General features: G+C 44.4%; 1 protein-coding gene across 1 annotated transcript; it reads left to right on the forward strand.

Moving 5' to 3' along the window:
- The first annotated feature begins 9,954 nt into the window (after positions 1-9,954).
- Dut (deoxyuridine triphosphatase) lies at positions 9,955-18,783 on the forward strand. Its single transcript, XM_059259561.1, has 6 exons — positions 9,955-10,329; positions 11,813-11,904; positions 13,233-13,277; positions 17,913-17,987; positions 18,128-18,198; positions 18,408-18,783. Exons 1-6 carry the CDS (start codon positions 10,181-10,183, stop codon positions 18,462-18,464), a joined length of 489 nt encoding a protein of 162 aa, XP_059115544.1. The 5' UTR covers positions 9,955-10,180; the 3' UTR covers positions 18,465-18,783.
- Positions 18,784-19,483: the final 700 nt, after the last annotated feature.

The raw sequence follows: 19,483 nt of genomic DNA on the forward strand, positions 1-19,483 counted from the left end.
ACATTATACACTAATAAAATATTTTCAAATATGTCTGCACACACTTCTAGGGGAACATTCTGAGAAGCTTCCCAATGATGTTATTTTTTAGGGGTGTGTGTGTGTGTGTGTGTGTGTGTGTGTGTGTGTGTAGGACAGAGGTCAATTTCTGATGTCGTTTCGCAGGAGTCACTCACCTTGTTTTTACAGACAGGGTCTTTCACTGACCTTGGACTCACTGAATAGGCTAAGATGGCTGCTCAGGGAGCCCCAGTGATCTGTCTGTCTCCGAGTCCTCATGCTGTGAAAACAAGTGCACACCCCTACACCTTGTTTTTTATGTGAGTAGTGGGTATCAAACTCAGGTCCTCTCATTTGTATGGGCAAAAACAGTCTACTGAGCCATCTCTCCAGACCCCATAATGGTGTATCGGGCCAAAAATTTAAAAATAGTACATTAGCAAAATTAAGGTATTCTGAAGTTCCACAAGAATAATTAATTTTCATTAATTTTATATTTTAGACATTGATCCAGGTGGTCAGTGTTTTTTATTCCACACTTCTCTGTCTGTATTACCAGTTCCCTGTCCAGCTCCCCTACTGTAACCATCTGTTTACAAAAGCACACTTCCCACCTGCCCCAGCCTGCCTCAGACTTTGTTCCATGGTGGAAAGGCCTCCAGAACAGAAGCAAAGAGACACATTTCAATTTTGGTGTCAGAATCCTAAGTGACTTCTTGTTTTCCTGGCATCTATGTCCGAGGGTGACCTTCAGCATGAGAAACAAGGTTGCTCTGGCCCATTTGGGGATGTTCTAAATTCAGATGGAGTTGGCTAGCAAAGAACAATAAAAGGACAGTCTTCCATCACTGCCTGCATTATTGTCCAAGAAAATAGACCCCCACGGAGAAGGAACGCAAGAGTTTTCAACCCCCATCCCCACCCCCCAAATCTGAGAAAGCTCCTCTACAAAGGACCCTCATCACAGGAGGTTGGGTAGAAAAACAGTGACATTGGCCAGTGATACTGGCCAGAGGTCTGAGATGCTGGAAGAAGAGGGAGAAAGCATGTTGGTAAATGTGTTGGTTTGATAAACCCCCAGTCACCAACAAGGCACTGGGGTCTCATTAAGAAAAATCCATTTAACATCACGTCCACTTGGTGTAACTGAACCACGTGAGGCCAGATTTGAGCTCTCTACTTGCCTCTCCCTGTGCCTTTATCATTCTTTGTCTATTGCATGATGTGTGACTGACTGAATGTTGTCTTGTGATTCTTACCCTGTGTCTGTCTGTCTGTCTGTGTGTCTATGACCCCAACAAAGGGCTTTGCTCTCTCTTTTATACAAAGCACAGAAAGCTTACATGGGAGAAGGAATGAGGGATACTTTACAGAAATCTTTAACAGTTTTACAAGCGATTAAGTCAACCACTCAGATAACAAATAAATCCTATCAAGCAACATCCACTTATTATTTTCAACATTTATGGGGGAATAATCATTCTATAAGGTTGCTTTCAACCTATTTGCTGTTTCTAGCATTTATTACCACAGCATGCATTTCTCTCTGTACCACAGGAATGGAAGAGTACATAACTTAAGATTACAACTATATATTAGCTTAGGTTGTATATGTTAACTACATGGGAAATCTGTAGCGGAGGCTTTTCTGTGTCCTGCCTGGTCCTGCACCCACTTATAAAACAGTCATTCAGAGGCTTATATTAATTATAAATATTTGGCTGATGGCTCAGGCTTATTATTAACTAGCTCTTACAGCTTAAATTAACCCATTTCTAACAATCTAAGTATTGCTACCTGGCCATGGAATTGCCAGTCTGCTGGCATGTTGCTCCTTGGGCAGCTAGATGGCATCTCTCTGGACTCTGCCCTTCTTTCTCCCTGTATTCAGTTTGGCTTTCCCGCCTAGCTATGGTCTGCCCTGCCACAGGCCAAAGCAGCTTTATTCACAAACCAATAAAAGCAACACATATTCGCAGCATACAGAAGGACATCCCACATCAGAAATCCAAGGCAAGTAAGGTTGGTTCTTCCACTGTTCTCTTAAAGGTTAAACAAACAGGCTGAGTACACAGCAGGATAGCAGTCTTAAACTTAAGTGACCTCAAGATGTATTATTAACTTTGGCTGTGTCCAAATGTTCTGGGCTCTTATCATGCAAGAGACGTTTTCAAAATAATGCATTACCATAGGTAAACATTGTTTAAAATGGCTATTCAAAGTGTCACAAATAGTGAGGCTTATCAGAATTAAGCAACCCGAGCACTTAAAATACTAGGTTATAATTTTATGTAAATGAAAAAGGATTAACAAAGTCAAAGAATTTGATTAAAGATCCAGTGTTATCCAGAAAAAAATTAGATTAATTTTATATTTTAAAAAATGATAAATCAAGCACACATTTCAATTAAAAGAAAAAAACAATAAAATATATACAAGAAAACCTGAAATAAATGTTAGTAAGTTTAAAAGAAGACAAGAAATGGTAAAACAATAATTAGAACTCTGGAAAGAAACCAACTGTGGTGTTTTGAAAGAAAATGGCCCCCAAAGGGAGTTGCACTATTAGGTGGTGTGGCCTTGTTGGAGTAGGTGTGGCCTTGTTGGAGTAGGTGTGGCCTTATTGGGGGAAGTGTGTCACTGTGGAGGTGGGCTTTGAGGTCCTATGCTCAAGTTACACCCAGTGAGATAGTTCACTTCCTGCTGCTTGCTGATCCGGATGTAGAACTCTCAACTCCTTCTCCAGCACCATGTCTGCCTGCATGCTGCCATGTCCCACCATGACGATAATGGACCAAACCTCTGAAACTGTAAGCCAGCCCCAATCAAATTTTTTCCTTATGAGAGTTGCTGTGGTCATGGTGTCTCTTCTCGGCAATAGAACACCAGCTAACACACCAAATCACAGTTTTAAACTCACCAGAGTGCTTCTATGCTAGTGAAGAACAGAAGCCCGAGCAGGTAAAAAACGAATAAATCTACCATTTCACATTTGGGTCCATGCAACGGAGAACCATGAAACAGGGCAAAGCATGAGCTGGTGTCCAGAAGAGGAGGGGAAGGCCAGAGAGAAAGAGAAACAAAGTCTCTTCTTAAAATGCTTTGTTTGTTTGTTCTCGAGACAGGGTCTCACAATGTAGCCCTGGCTGTCCTGGAACTTGCTCTGTAGACCAGGCTAGCCTGGAACTCAGAGGTCCACCTGCCTCTGTCTCCTGAGAGCTGGGTTTAAAGATGTGTGCCATCACATCTAACTTTCTTGGGTTGTTTTAAGCTTGAAGCATAAGAAGTTGAGAAGGATCAGAAATGTATCTGAGAAGAGGAAGCCCAGGAGGAGAGAGGGAAATCAGAGAGCGTGGCCTGGGGAAGAAACTTCTAAAGGAAGAATCCTGATTTATTTAGCAGTCACTTAGCACCTGGGAGCATGGGCAGGTTCACTGAGCTGTCAGTCTCCTGGGGGTGTGTAGAACCTGCGGGGGACCGCAGAAGGACGAGGATTCTGGCGCTAGAGCATCTGAGGTTGCATGCAAACTTTGTTCCCAAAGCTCCTATTCAGTCCTCCAGCTGCCACTGGGCATGTGCAATTAAATAAGTTAGCAGGACTGATAGCTGCAGCCTGATAAAATAAGCTGTGGTGGGGAGATATTGTTATGCCTAGATCACAGGGACCTCCAAAAGACTATCAGGGAGACTGAATCCCAGATGTAAAAGCAAAGAGCCTTTATTTTCAAGCTCAGAGCTTGGACTCTCTGTCCTACACAGCCAGCATCGAGAGCAGAGAGCCCTGAGCCCAGGCAGGGTGGGTTGTTTTTTGTTTGTTTGTTTGTTTTTTAAATCATAGCAGAGGTTGGGGTGAGGGGATTTCCAGGGTCCAGGACCCTGATTGGCTGACATTTGTTTAGGGATATAGGGAATGTTTGGAATATCAGGTATTTCCCTTAGATGCAGGCCTCCCTGGGTGAAGTGAGCTTATGGCCTTTCCTGAGTCCAGGTGTTGCCTGCCAGAAGCTTTGTCTAGGCTTCTAAGCCTGCCACGGCAGCTGTGTGGTCAAGCTGTTTTGCGTCCCCCCACAATATCTAGCTCTTAACTGAAGTAGCTTGGATTTAAAGTCAATGTTTGTTTTGAGCTACATCTCCACTGTCATTAACAATGATTTGTCCTGTTTCCTCCCTCAGAATCCTGACATTCTTTTTCACTTGGCTGATGGCCCTTTCTCTGTTCAGTCTAAAACAACCCCAGATGAAAAGTGATCACAATAAGCACTTTCTATACCCAAATTAACAAAAGATATTGAAGGATACTCAAAGTGGTGGGTATTATAAGTCAAGCAACATTTTGGTTTGAATAAAACACCCAGGTAAGCACTTTGAAGCATTCATGAAATTATATGACTTTGCTAATCTGGAAGATAAGATATGAGCTCACACACCAGAGCTAAGTGACAAATAAATGATATAGTAAGTGTTGCAGGAGATAAGATGGGAGCAGAAGTCACTCCTGGATGAGTCTTGAATGAAGTGAGATTTTGATCTGGGACAAGGAAAAGGGAGTTGTAATTATTACATGATAAGAGATGCAAGGATTCAAACAATTTCTCACACGAATCTCTTCAGAAACTACTAGGAAAGGACTCCAGCAAAATGAAGGAACAAATTAAGAGAAAGGCACTTGATCCATGGAACCATGCTTCAGTACGAGAGTGATTCGGCCAAGCTTTTCAGCAGGACAAAAGTCACCACTGAAGGACCTTGACGTCACAAGACACCCCAAGACCAAGTTCTCTGCACGAAGGAGACTTATTTGCCCCAAAGGGACAAAGGGCAGGGAATAAGAGACAAAAGACAGGAGATAGAGGACGAGGGAGAAGGGGAAGGGAACAGGAACAAGGGAGATGGGGAAAGGAGTATTTGCCTCAGAGGAACAAAGGATGGCCTCTGGACAGAGAGGAGACAGAAGTAGCCTGGAGACAAATGGAAGTTTATTAAGGTGAAAGGAGAATCTTGTATAATATTAGTGAGACCAGCCTTAATATTATACATCCCAGGGTCTCAGGAGAGAGAACTACTAACGGGAAGGACTATTTTTGGGAAATAGAATCTCAGCACACCAAGCTCTATAGTCCATTTGCTTTAATTCCTCTGGCATAACATCCTATCTACACAGCTTCAGTTGTTCTTGTGCCTAGCTCCTTTCTTGCCTGATTTCTCTCTATATTTATCTACTGCTCCTTCTAAGTTCTATCTTAATTCTCTCATCTTAATTCTGCCTCATCTAGGTCCTTTTCATCTTGTTCATACCCAGCTAGTACTTCCCCATCTGACTCTTGCTCATCTTCCATCTCGTCCACACGTACTCTCTGGGCAAAATCCTCCTTATCTCTCTCCATTCTCGGTCTATTCGTTCTCCACGTTCCCCCTAAGTCTCCCAGGAATCCAGTTATAAACCCAAGCAATAGCAAGCTCCTGGTTGGGCAAGGTCACCAGGCTTGAATTCTACAGTCAGTGACCACCAGGCTTTCTTTTATAATCCAAAATGAGAATGGTAAAAGAGGAGATCAACTGAGTGCTAATGACTGGTTAGTATATCAAAAGGGGATCTATGTGCTCAGTCTACATTCCTAGAAGTGGTTAGGTAAGAAGTTAGGGCTCTATTAGTAAGGTTGTATAAGAAAGGAGGGTCTCACCCTAAATTGCAAAGAAATAAAGCTATCTGCCTGACCTAGGAGACAGGTGTTGTTTCATATGGCCTTGGATGCTTGACAGGCATTTTAGATAAATACACTGTTAGGAGTTCTTGGAAGCACACAAGAAAATCATTTTAGGAACCAGCTAATATATATACAAAAGCTAAAGACTCCTTAAGCCATGACTTGACCTTTGGAGAAGTCCTTGACTTTTCCAAGTAGTAGTTTTTGTGATAGTAGCTGAATTCCATTATGTTTTCCTGCGGCTTGCAGCAGGAGAAGCCCTGCCTGTGTTAGGATGAGGTGTTTAATTTTGATTGAGCATGTTAATTAGGACAGCCAAAAGGGGGCTTTTGATTGCTGGACTTCAATACTTCCATAGCTGGACCTTGGTAGTCAGCCTCAGGAAGAGGAAGTGGCCAAATAAAGGCATAGACCTTGGTGGCTAGCTTTAGGAATGCAAGGGAATGGGGAGAAGGGTACAAGGCGACATGTTTGCCATGCTCAGGCCTGCTAGAGCCGCTTCAACCACCACAGACCAGAGCCAGACCATGGAGAAGGAGGCTCTGGGGGAAATCATAACTGAGAAAAGATTAAATGTGTGTTTCCTGTAGCATGTTTGGAAAAACAATACAAAAATAATGGGCAGATTAGATGTAGCTCCTATAAAACAAATGGAAAAACAATTAGCTCGAGATTGATTTTTTTTTTTTTAAAGTATCACACTATTTATCTCAGCAGTGAATGATAGAGCCATGATAAAGGTCCTTCAAGAGAGGACTTGCTTAAAAAATCCTTATGAAACTATTCCCAGGACTGTGTTTAGGACACTGTTAAAAGAATTATCCCAATTCAGAAGGTAAGTTCTGTATCATTTTTAAAGAAATATCAACACATAATCTAGAAATAGAGAAGTAAATTCCAGTACAAAAAGCCCAAACATTGGGAGTATTTCCCTTAAGGAGTGGGTGTATGCAGAAGTTTAGGGAAAGCATCATACCTGTTTCTTATTTTGAAAAGCAATACAAGGAAGAAAAATCAATTAAAAATTAGAGGAGCTGGGTGGTGGTGGCACATGCCTTGATCCTAGCACTTGGGAGGCAGAGGCAGGCAGATCTCTGAGTTCAAGGCCACCCTGGTCTACAGGGTGAGTTCCAGGATAGCCAGAGCTACAGAGTGAAACCCTGCCTCAAAAAAACCAATAAATAAATAAATATAAAAATTAGAGGAACTGGGGGTGGGAGATACAGTGTAGTTGATAAGTTGCTTGCCTAGACTGCACAAAGCCCTGGGTTCCACCCTTAGTTCCTGTTTAAACTAGGCATGGGGGAATCACACCTGCAACCCCAGCACTAGGGAGGTAGAGGCAGGAGAATCAGAAGTCCAAAGTCACCCTTTTCAAGGCTAGTGTGGGTCATGGGGATACATGATACCCTGTCTCAAATACATAATGAATTAATAAAATAAATACAATTAGCAAACAAGGCCCCAGCTCTCCCTGAGGAACTAAAGACAGTTAATGGTTGCTCATCCATGCTCAAGAAAGCAAATCTAGTTCAATGCTGTGGGCCGCAAAGAAGAACAACACACACACACACACACACACACACACACACACACACACACACAAACAGGAGAGGTACTTCATTAGAAGGGATTTGGTGGCAGGGGATGAGATAAGACAGAATAATTGGAGAAATGTGATCAAAGCACATACACATTCCTGTACAAAATTGAAAAGAATATATTTTTATGTATGTGTTTGTGTGGGCCCGATTGTCTGTACGTGTACCATGTGTGTACACGTGCTCTCCAAAGCCTGAAGAAGGAGTTGGATCCCCTGGAGCTGGAGTTACAGGCAGTTGTGAGCCACCCAGGGTGGATGCTGCTAACCAAATCCGGTTCTGATACATGATCACCAAGAACTCTTTACTCTTTTTTTTTTTTTGGTTTTTCGAGACAGGGTTTCTCTGTGTAGCTTTGCGCCTTTCCTGGAGCTCACTTGGTAGCCCAGGCTGGCCTCGAACTCACAGAGATCCGCCTGGCTCTGCCTCCCGAGTGCTGGGATTAAAGGCGTGCGCCACCACCGCCCGGCCACCAAGAACTCTTAACAGCTGAACCTTCTCTCCAGGCCCAACAACAATTTTGTTGTAAAGGAATGGACACAAATGCTAAGATTTGTTAAAGGAAATAATACACAGAAGTCCGGCTGACTGAACAATGAGATCTCTATCTGTCTTAGTGTTCAATGCTATGAAGAGGCACCATGACCAAGGCAACTCTTATAAAGAAAGCATTTAATTGGGGGTTTGCTTCCAGTTTCAGAGGGTCAGTCCATTATTATGGCAGGAAGCAGACAGGCACAGCACAGAGCAATAGCCAAGAGCTACATCTTGATCCTCAGGCAGCAGGCACAAACGGACACTGGGCCTGGTGTGGCCTTTTGAAACCCACCATGAGACACCAGGAAAGGCCAAAGTCTATAGGGTCCTTCCCTTGTGGATTTTGTATCTAACCAATAAGTAGACAATGGACCAGAAAAAAATATATGATAGTAAAATGGCACTGGTTAGTGGCGCTGGTTACTGGCTGACCCCAATGTTAGTTTTTAGAGCTTTATTGGGAGGGAAAGGGAAAGAGGGAAGTGCCAGGCCTGGTAGGGGAGGGAAAGGGGGAGGGAGCAGAGCAGAGAGCAGAGAGAGAACATAGAAAAAGAGAGGGGGGGGCATCCCGCTTTTTAGTAGTCGCCAGCACCTCTTGATGACATAAGACGCCAGACCCCGAGGAATGAGAGCAGAATCCTAACAATATACACAAACAGACTGTAGTAACAAGAAATGTAAATAGAAAAATATTCTGATAGTAAACAGTGCTGAGGGGAAGCAGGGCAACAACTTAAGTTTTTTCAGAATGGCTCTTGGAGATAAATTGAGTTTTGCTGAAGCCAAAGCTGAGTCTAGAAACCGTTAGAAAGACACTGTGACCAGAGGGCAGCAGGATAATAATAGCTCAAGTCGGAAAATGAGCAGAACGCCTCACCGTTGCTAGAAATTGAGGAAGTTCTGAGCCTATAGATAAAATGGAAAGCCTGGGCCCAGGGAGAAGGCTCAGTGGGAAACTGAGCCTGCTTCTCAAGCCTGGCCACCAGAGGGCCACCCCAAAACCCACCTACACGTGGAAGGAGGAAGAGGAGCCGACCTCACCACCCTGCATGGCCTGCAGACCACACATACACATCATGCACTCGCACAACCACACATTTTCTTTTTCTTTCTTTCTTCCTTTCTTTCGTTTTTCGAGACAGAAATTTTCTGTGTAGCAGTCCTGGCTGTCCTGGAACTTGCTCTGTAGATCAGGCTGGCTTCAAACTCACAGAGATCCACCTGCCTCTGCCTCCCAAGAGCTGGGATTAAAGGCGTGTGCCACCACCCCCTGGCTAATGACAGATTCTTTAAAGAGCCTCAGGAAGCAAGTGTGTTTGTTGCACACCCACCAGACGACTGCACTGGCCTGTAGAAAAGGCATGGAAATGGCCATGATCCCCTAATGTTTAGTTGGCATTTCTGTAAAAGCGCCTTGGGCCTTCTATTTATTCTGAAAATCAAACTGCGTCAACAACTTGAGTTCTACGTGTTTGCGGTATACTCCTGATCAAACCGGAGAGTCTAATAAGCTCCTTAATTATCCCCTTTGTAAAGTCAAAGAATCTCTGACCTCCAGCCACAGAATCTCCCGTTGGCTTTGGCAGAGGACAAGAGACTTAACAACGTTCTGCCCGTCCGTTTGTAGAAGGCAAATGGTCTCTTGTTTGCGCCCCGGAATGTCGGGGCGAGGAAAGGCGCGCAGGGAGGCAGCTAGGCGGAGCTCGGGGCGGGGCAGCGGGCTCAGGGCCTGCGGGGGCCTAAAGCGGCGGCCCGCGGCCCCGGGAGGGACCGGCCATGCTGCTCCTGTGCGCGCGAGCGCTCCCGCGGCGCCTCTGCCTCCTGCGGGCTCGGCTCCCCTCGCGCGCGCTCCCGCCGGCGGCGCCGAGCCGAAGCGGCGACCGAGCGGGTGAAGTCCCGGGCGGGGGCGGGGGCGGGGGCGCGCGGGCTGCGGCGGGAGCGCGCGGGTGGCGGTTGGGGTGGGGAAGCCGGGGAGGGCGGGGGGGGGGGGGGGAGCGTGCGCGCTGGTGAAGAAGGAGGACGCCGGGGAGGAAGCGTGCGCTGGGCTGGTGGGGAGGCTGGGCCTGCTCAGGTAGCGGTGCGCCTAGGCGGGCGGGCGGGTGGGCGGGCTCCGAGCGCGGGAGCGAGTCCACCGGGGTCCCCGAGGAGGGGAGCCCGGCGCGCTCGGTGCCTCCGCTAGGCCGCGCTCGAGCCCTTTGCGGCAGGCCGCGCCCCCGCCCCGCGCGGTGGGCTCGTCCAGGCGGGAGCTTATCTTCGGCTTGGCGGGCTCCGGTGCTCACTGCACTCTGCTCTTCTTCCCGTGCTCCCGCGGCTCTCGGCTCTTCTCCGCTCGCCGCCATGCCCTGCTCGGAAGACGCTGCCGCCGGCTCCGTGAGCAAGCGGGCTCGGGCCGAGGACGGCGCTTGTCTGCGCTTCGTGCGCCTCTCGGAGCACGCCACGGCTCCCACCCGCGGGTCGGCGCGCGCTGCGGGCTACGACCTGTACAGGTGAGAGCCGCGGCCGGGCTGCACGAATGCAGACACCCGAGCCTTGGTGCAGCCGTGGCTCCGCCGCGTTCTCGCAAAAACGTTTATTTAACAGTTCATCTTAAGCAGACCCAGCAAGGGTTTGGGCGAGAGGAAACTAAACGGCTGACATGTCCAAAGCATTACTTAGTGCAGCGTGCACGCCACCCTTTCCAAGGGGAAGGTCCGGTGAGCAAGGCTTATTCTTGACAGAAGGGTGACCGTCTGCAGTGTGCACGTTAGAAAAGCTACGTAAGGGTCTAGGAAAGGGATCTGTGGACGCTGCTTGCGTCTCTATACAGCCATCCCGTGCAAGGACTGGGGAACTTAAAGCGGGTCCCAGTCTAGTGGGATGGCTCAGCGTAAAAGCACCTGCCATGGTTACCAAGCCTGATGATCCGTGTGTATGCATCTAGCATGGCGAGTCTTGGGAGAGATACTAGAGATTTTGGCCATCTTGTAAATAAGCTGGTGTTTTGTGTGCATCGGAAGTGACTCTTGTATGAGGAGTGCAAATACCATGTGAAGAAAGGGAGCTATCGTACAGTTAGTTCTAGCAGATTGAATTCAGGCCTCCAGAGTACCTTCCAGTGCTGCTCATTGCAAAGTCTGAAGTTCTTATCCGGAAGGGAGCTGCAGTAATAGAGACGGTAGCAGCCTTTGGCAGGTGGACCTTCGGAAATGGGTTTTCCGCAGTGTCCATGCCCAGGAGCTGCTCTGACTGAGTGACTAGTTTCCTCCCCAGCCACCGAAGTTCACAGCCCTAGCTTGGGAGGCTTGTTGATCTGCCTGGCTAAGAAGAAGGACTGCATCTCAGCCTCTCGCCAGTGTTTGTCTTACCCTGGTCTTCTGCAGGGTCACCCTCATTCAAGAGAATCGGTACAAAAATAAAATGGGTCCCTACGTATTTGCAGGTTCTTAGAACTGTGCCTGGCGTGGAGAGAGGGCCTAGTGAGTGTTAGCTGTTATTTGCCCTATATCTTGGCTTTTCATTTTATTTCCAGGAAGTTAGTGAATTCAGTCTGCTTTTCTGTGCCTCGTGCTAATTCCCCAAACATACAACAGCGACAGTGTAGATATCTCCTTGTTCCACTGTTCAATTCAGAGAATTGTTAGCTGAGCTGTGTGTCCATATACACCCACCCCCTGCAACCTCCCCCCCCAAGGGTCTTACCTTATACTGCTGGGATAGCCTGGCACTCACTGAGTTCCCTACCTAAGTGCTGGGATTAAAGGTGTGCGCCGCCGCCGCCCTTTTAAAGCTAAAAGAAAACACTACTTTCTGTGGAAACTTTTTTAGATGAGTTAGGAATTTGTCATGATTGTTTATAGGATCTAGGTTTATATGAAGTGATGACCACAAAGAGAGTTGCAGGACAGCTATGGCTGTTAGAAAGAGAAACTGTGTCTTGAAAAAACTAGAAGAAAAAAGCTTAATAAATAATTTATTTAAATGTCTTTTTAGTGCCTATGATTATACAATACCACCCATGGAGAAAGCCGTTGTGAAAACAGACATTCAGATAGCTGTTCCTTCCGGATGCTATGGAAGAGTAGGTGAGTGCCTTAAGAGACAGGTAACCATTTGCCGTGACTGTCCTTTATGGTGAGGAACGCCCATCATCTTAGTGTCATGTGGGCACAAAGTGAAGAGCTGATGCTTGGCCTGTGTCCTAAAGTAGAGAGGCCTGAACCACTGAGCCTTGCCTTGTTCTGGGTCCTGGAGATTAGAGTGAGAAGCACTTGTGTGTATCAGTTACGGCTGAGAAAGAATGGCTATGAGTCTGGGTTGAATTTTTCTGGGGCATGTCACTTGTCTAGAGAGTGAATTCAAAACTTGTCAAGAACATAAATGCTTTTTGTAACCTCAAACTAAAGAGTAGGGAAAAGACCAAGACTCTGTCTCAGATAAGAGACCTGGACAAAACTCTCGTTATGCGTGTGTAGAACCTCTAGTACTTTGGCCCTTAAAAAGAGGAAAATGGGTTCTGGTCCATGGCATCACCGACTACATTTTTAAAGTCCCAGGGCAGGAAAGGAAAGAGATGGAATGAGAGAACATCTCAGAAGAGGTAGTGCTCATTGACAAAGCACCTGCTTTAGATTGTTCTGAAGCATGGTGCTAGGTATCGGGATTATTGAGATAGACCTGAGGCTTGGGTCAGCAAGTTTGAGCTATAAAATGTTTTCCCCATTTCTAAAATAAAAAATGTACAGGAGAGTTTAATTTTTGATGAAATTCTATAGATAGTTCACTGATATTAGAGCGTTGGCCATTACTCACTCACGTTTCATGCAAACATGTCTCCTAACCTGAATAATGAGAAGGTTCTCTGCTAAGCTCTGCGGTATTTCTTCTTCCGTCTAGGATTTGCAGTCACCTCTCCCACCTTGAACTACAAGTTGGGCCAGAAAGATGGCTCAGTGGGAAAAGCATTTGTTCTGAAAGCCTTGTGACCTGAGTTTGATCCCAGGACCCACATGTAGAAGGAAAACTGAGTCTACAGAGTTGTCTCCTGTCCTGCGCGCGCGCACACACACACGTCATAATAAGTTAATATAAACACTAGGAAGAAGGTTTCAGATTGGGCTGGACTTGTTCGCTTTCCAATTCATCCTAGCAATCCATTGCTCACTTCTGTGCTACATCAGTCATGTGGCTGTGCTTTGGGTTTGTTATGAATTAAAGTGGCATTGAGTTTTTCTAAAGTAGTCTTTCCAACTTTGGAAAGTATAGTAAATGTGTTCTTTAAGAGTGATCTGCTGAAATTAAGGTGAAAATAGAAACCCTAGAGGAGACCATGATACTTAAGTTATAGCAGAAATAATGTGTCTATTTCCTCTTACCATTTATAATAACCACTGTTTTCCATTTTTGTTTTTAGCTCCACGTTCTGGCTTGGCAGTAAAATACTTCATAGATGTAGGAGGTAACATTTATTTCTTTATTCTATGAAAATTTTGTAGTATCCTTGCCTCTAGGAATTTCTAAGTCTGAATAGGCAATAATGCAATAGTTTCTGATGCTATTTGATACTGTCCAATCTCTACTGATTATATTCTGTGAAATGCATGGTATTTTACACCTTGCTGCACTGGTAATCTGTATTTAGTGCAGAATTGATTCTTAGACCAGGAAAACCTTTTGTGGTTATTGAGTTATAGTTTGCTAAACTAATAAGTCAAAGGTTCTAGAAAGACAGATCTAGCTTGTAAGAATTTTTTTAGCTTTGGAAGAAAGGCCATACTTAAACATTTTGCAAAATGTAGCAAGGTACTTTTCCCCCCACAGTACGAAGACAAAATATGGTGCTTTTCTACATTTCTCAAAAATGTCTTCAGTGACACCTATTTCTCTTGTTACCTTTGTGACAGTGTGATGTGGTAGCGGTCCTTGCTACAGGGTTTCTAACTGTGCCTCTATATGTAAAGAATCTTCTTTCCTGACAGGATTCTTACATGTGTGTTTATTTAGTGTATGTGAGCATTTTGTGTATAGATGCATTGTGTGCATGCCTGGTTCTTTTGGAGGCCAGAAGAAAGCATCATCCCCTGGACCTGGAGTTACAGAGGGCTGTGAGCTGCCAGGAGGGTTCTGTTAACTGAACCTAGGGGTCCTCTGCAAGAGCAGCAAGTGCTTTTAATCGCTGAGCCATCTTTGTTAGCCCTCCTGATAGGGTTATGTTGTTTCTGATCTCTTATTAGGGCACATAACTTCACTGATTTAGGGCCAAAATCTTGACCTTTCATTGTTTTAATCCAGTATTTCACGCCAGAGACACTGACCCATTTTTACAGAACCATGTCAAGAGGATTTGGGGTTTTTTTTGTTTTTGTTTTTAATGAGGAAACTGGCTTAGAAATGTGTTTCTAATACCGCTGTTCTCACTAGTGGAATTAAAAACTGCCCCATCCCCTCACTGTGCCAGTGTGGTGGGGGTTAATTAAGTACATGATGAATCTTGGCTGCCCAGACCTGCCTACCCATTGGCCTGTTTTGGAAAGTACTGTTATCTCCCATGGTGTCACTAGGTGGTGCTGTGGGACAAGGGACAAGGCAGATATCCCAAAATAGTTCCTCTGTTCTGTGTAGCCTCAAGGGTGATATTTACAGTCCTGTCTTGGATTGAAAATTCCCAGGGCTTGGTGAGTACATTTAATTTTCAGAAATATTTTTTACAGTCTGGAGAGATGGTTCAGCAGTTAAAAACACTGGCTGCTCTTCCAGGTTACCTGGGTTTAATTCTCAGCACCCACATGGTATCTCATAACTGTCTGTAACTCCAGTTCTGGGGTATCTGACACCCTCTTATGACCTCCTTAGGCACTGAATGTATGTGGTGCACAGACATCTATGCAGGCAAAACATCCATACACATAAAATAAAAGTTAAAAAATTTACTAACTCAAATATAGTCACTTGGGAGATACTAATTATCAAACTTAAAGTTATAAAAGATTTTATATTTTTAGTGAAATTTCAAAGGGTTTTTAAAGGGACAGTCCTCATCTGTATAATAGAAATTAGTATGCCTACCTCTGAGGGGTACGAGAGCTAAGTTATGTGTGTGGAGCATCCAGCAGTGTTTGGCACATATATTAATTCAAGTTAACAGTTTTGTCTTCTACGGGCGTAACGGATTTTTTTATGTGGAAACTTCTTTTTCCTCTCCAACTTTGTTTCTAAATTTTACTCTGCTTAAAACAACTGTCTGGGGGAAAATCATGTAGTTGGAAAGTTAGTTTTCCTGGTGGTTGCTATGAGGTTATTCATAAAATCACATTGTGGTATGTTCTTGGATGCAGAGTATCTATGAAATTTCTGTTAGGTACAAGTTTATCATAGTTGGCAACTAAAGGGAGATGCTATTAGAAGCCTGGGGCTGGAAGTGAGGGTCAAAAGGAAAAGTTGACTGTGCAAGATTGTGTTCTGAATTCACATCTGGTAGGTGTGGAGCATTCTCACTAAAGAGGTTTCCAACAATGACATGCCAAAGTCTTGACACAGAAAACCTTGCCTGAAGTCGATTAACCACTGCCAGTTCCAGTGCCTGGTTTTTCCAGTGATAGCTTTCCAAGATGCTCAGTGCATTTTCATGAAGAGATGGTAGAATGCATTAATCTTTATGCAGAGAAGATGTCTTGTGGGGGTTCTATTTACTTGCCCTTTTCTTTCTCTCTCTTTTTTGTAATAGTAGTACTAGGATTGAACCCAAGAACCCACACAAGTTCTCCCCCTCACCCCACCCCTTTTCTCTAGTCCTCTCTTTATTTGCAATTGCCCTGTGGGTGCTGGGAATTGAACTCAAGTCCTTTGCAGGAGCAGCCAGTGCTCTTAACTGCTGGGCGATGTCTCCAGCTCCTCTTTTCATATCTTCATGAGACAAAATCTCATTAAGTTACCAGGTGGGCCTTGAACATACATCAGCCTCCCAGGTAGTTGGAATTGTAGGCCTTTGCTGTTTGGGTTTATTTGCTTGCTAGTAGAAGATTTTCACATTTTCATGTTCCAAGCATCTAAAATGAGCTGGCCTTGTAAGATTTAAGATACCTAGCTATTTGAATACTCTCAACAGGAGAACTTTGCAGACACACAACGGAGGTGTATATGTGCGTGTGAGTATATAATTATATTTGCAACTAAAAACACATTAAAAATAGACAAAAATATAGAAACATGTATGACATGCAAGTTGTACATATGGAAAGAAAAATGTCCACCCATAGGGAAATGAAAAGTAAGGCCATGAAATGTCTTTTTTTTATTTATCATATTGGCCAGTAATAAAAAGCCGACTGCCATCTGGTCTGAGCACAAATAGACACTCAAATATTGCTTGCTGCTGGAAGTTGGAATGGCTGTGCCTCTTTTTTGCAATTATCTAGCAGTACATATATGTGTCCATCCTTTGACCCAGGAAAGTTTTTTGTGACTTACTTGAGATAACATTAATGTACATCAAGGGTGGTTTTGTGTATCATAGCAAAACCATGAAAGCAGCATGAATGTTTGGTGTTACACATGTAAGATTCTTTCTGCATAGAAATATTGGAACTTCCTTCTATGTACGAATCTAAAAGAAATCACTAGAATTTATGCTATTTCAATGAATAACTGATTCTTTGGAGTGGAAGAATTAAAGTAATTTAATTACTTTTATAAACTTTATTACAGTAATACTGGTTTTTACCTTGTGCATAGTGATACTGTTTGAGTAATTTAATAGTTTTCTAATAAAGTACAGCCAAAAGAATTTAGAAGTCAGTCTGGGTTATCTTTACAGACTCATTTGTAATCGATATGCTTATTAGGCTGTGCCTCAAAGGTCTTCCACAGTGGAAATTCTCCAGCCCTCTGTGGTCATTGATTCCAACGTGGAAAAACACGCTTTTACCCTAAGGAGTTCCTTGTTGAGTGCAAGCTGCATTATTCCTGCAGTTAACTTAACTTCCTCCAAAGAGTGTGAAAACAGCTGGCCCAATCCTTCTATCAGCTTTTCCTGAGCATTAAGGACTAAACTAATAAACTGGTAATGAAGGCAACCTCATATAACATTTGGATTGGTGAAAGGTTTGTTGCCATTCTACTGGAAAAAAATAGACTCTCCCTTAGTCTAGACAGAATGAACTGCCTCTGACATCTGTATTAGATCTCCATGTTAAAAACAGAAACAGAGGGCTGTTGGCCACATTATCTGTGCTTGTGTAAACACATCAAGTTCCTGACTCAGGGACGTCTGGGGGCAAATCTGGGGCATTATCTTCTGGGCCATGGCAAGGACCTAGCTCAGGTTTCCTGTAAGAACCTATTTAATTTTATAATACCACACAGGTACTAATTGGGCCGGCAAGATGGCCTGTCAGGTAAAGGTGCCTGCCACCAAGCCAAATGAGTTCACGCCCACATGGTGGAAGGCAGGAACCGATGTCCATGGTTGTCCTCTGACCGCCGCACGTGTGCTGTTCCAGCAGCAACAACTCATTAAGCTTACCAGCCAGTGTTGACTGAAGTGTCGTGGTTTTAAAACGGACAGTGCTTTGACTTGAAAGAAAAAATTATAAACGGCAGTTCTGCCCCATTTTCTGATCAAGTGGAATATTCTAATAGCTGTTAAGACTGCTTGGTGCTTAGCTTATCACCCTGGCTTTTCCCCTGCAGATCACTGGGCTTCAGTGTTGTTTCTCTGTGATTTAATCAGAATATCATGGAAGCTGTTGCCAGAAAAGACTTTGAAAGCCCAGCTCTTTTTCGTCGAGGTTTTTTAGCATACGGACTGGGAGTCAGCTGTGAGGTTGGAGATGATGGTTGCTCCACTCAGTTTGAAGTATGAAATGCTCACCATTTGATAAGCATTCAGGATGGAAAATTGGGACACGCTTTTTAAATTCTTGTATTTTGGTAATATCATTTATTCTCAAACCAAGTAGGACCTAAGTGAGATTCACTTTGTGGGGTGTAAGAATTTGAGAAAGTTTGGAAAAAGTTTGAAAAAGTGGTTTTGAGATAATCTAAAACACCTGGTATTCTAATGGCATAAATCAAAAAACATTATTCCTTCCTCCAGCCGGTGTCATAGATGAAGATTACAGAGGGAATGTTGGTGTTGTGCTGTTTAATTTTGGAAAAGAGAAGTTTGAAGGTGAGTTAAATATATACATTTACATATGTAGTAAGTTTGAAGTTGCCTAAAACTCACCCCAGTTCTCATTGAATAAGGCAGGATAGAAAAATACATCAATAAATATCAATAATAATCTGTGTTTTGTTTTTTCTTTGAAGTAAAAAAAGGTGATCGGATTGCACAGCTCATTTGTGAACGGATCTTCTATCCGGACTTGGAAGAAGTTGAAGTCAGTGTTGTAAACGCTGAGTGTGAATGGGTGGTGGGCTGTAAGTGGAGAGGAGGGATGCTTGGGAATGTTGGAGACCGGTGAGTGTTTTTCAGCTGGATGAGTGCAGCGTTTTGGATGGTAGCGGTGATCCGGTCAGGACAAAGGGTTTGTGGGTTGTACAGAAGCTGTGACGCTGACTGGCTTGCCTTCCTCCTGTCTTTCTTCAGACACTGGATGTCACTGAAAGGGGCTCCGGAGGCTTCGGCTCCACTGGAAAGAATTAAAAATGTGCTTCAAGTGTTTCGCTGTTTCAACTGCAAAGAGGAGCTTTAGTTCTGGTAGTGTTTCATGTTCTAGGACACAGGAAAGAGGACCTGTTACATCACATTGGAACTTCTCTCTTCTGCAAGTGGTGGTCACCCGTAAATCTGCATTGTGAGACATGCAGACATGCAGACTTGGTAAAAATAAGTGTTCAGTTGAGTTTTTCTATTGCATTATTTAAATTATAGTCCGAGCTACTGGTTTTGCTCTAATTGCTTTCTCAGTTGTAAGGTTTTTTGTTTTTTGTTTTTATTCAATAAAGTTGAAGTCTTTAGCAGATACGTTTTTTACATACACTGACTAAAGAACCATAAGGAGGTCAGGCATGGCTCAGGGCTGTAACTTCACTTGGAGGCTGAATCAGGAGGGTTGCTGAGTTAGAGGGCAGCCAGGGTTACTGTGAGATGCTGTCTTAGTTACTCCTTGTTCTTTTCTGCCTTGGTGCTGTGTGACTGGAACTGTAAAGGTCTACTCACTCACTCACCCTGGATTGGGAACCCCACGTAGGCTATAGTGAGGATAGCACTAAATACAACCTGGTGAACCAGTGAGTTTACAGGAGTGTGGGGGAGGGGTTACACACAGGAGCAGAAATGACTCAAAGGTACCTTCGTCACGGAACCCCTGGCATGGTGACTGCTCCTGAAAGCCGTGAACCTCAGCACGCTGCACAGCATGCCAGCAGCTCAGCTGGTCTTCGGGCTTCACCACATATGTCATGGGGGAGGGGTCTCTTCCCTGCCTTGCCACATCCCACAGATCCCTGGCCCAAGAGGACCGGTGTTTGCTATGGATGATCTGCCGCTCTGGTTACTTTCCCTCACAGCCCTACTGTCTGTCTCCACTGTAGCCTTAAGGTAGTGATAGAATAGAAATCTTAAAGATCAAGCCAATTTTAGTATTAGCAATGATAACACTGTAATCTGGCTAGACAGTTCAGGCATTTCCTGTTGGTATAAATTATGCTCCCCCGCCCCCA

Source organism: Peromyscus eremicus, chromosome 4, assembly GCF_949786415.1.
Source record: "Peromyscus eremicus chromosome 4, PerEre_H2_v1, whole genome shotgun sequence".
Classification (NCBI taxonomy): domain Eukaryota; kingdom Metazoa; phylum Chordata; class Mammalia; order Rodentia; family Cricetidae; genus Peromyscus; species Peromyscus eremicus.

Excerpts from the sequence above, each read along its gene's own strand:
- Dut (XM_059259561.1), top strand. The coding sequence starts at position 10,181 with ATGCCCTGCTCGGAAGACGCTGCCGCCGGCTCCGTGAGCAAGCGGGCT. Across the intron at positions 10,330-11,812 it reads GCGGGCTACGACCTGTACAG|TGCCTATGATTATACAATAC; the intron begins GTGAGAGCCGCG and ends ATGTCTTTTTAG. Across the intron at positions 11,905-13,232 it reads CGGATGCTATGGAAGAGTAG|CTCCACGTTCTGGCTTGGCA; the intron begins GTGAGTGCCTTA and ends TTTTGTTTTTAG.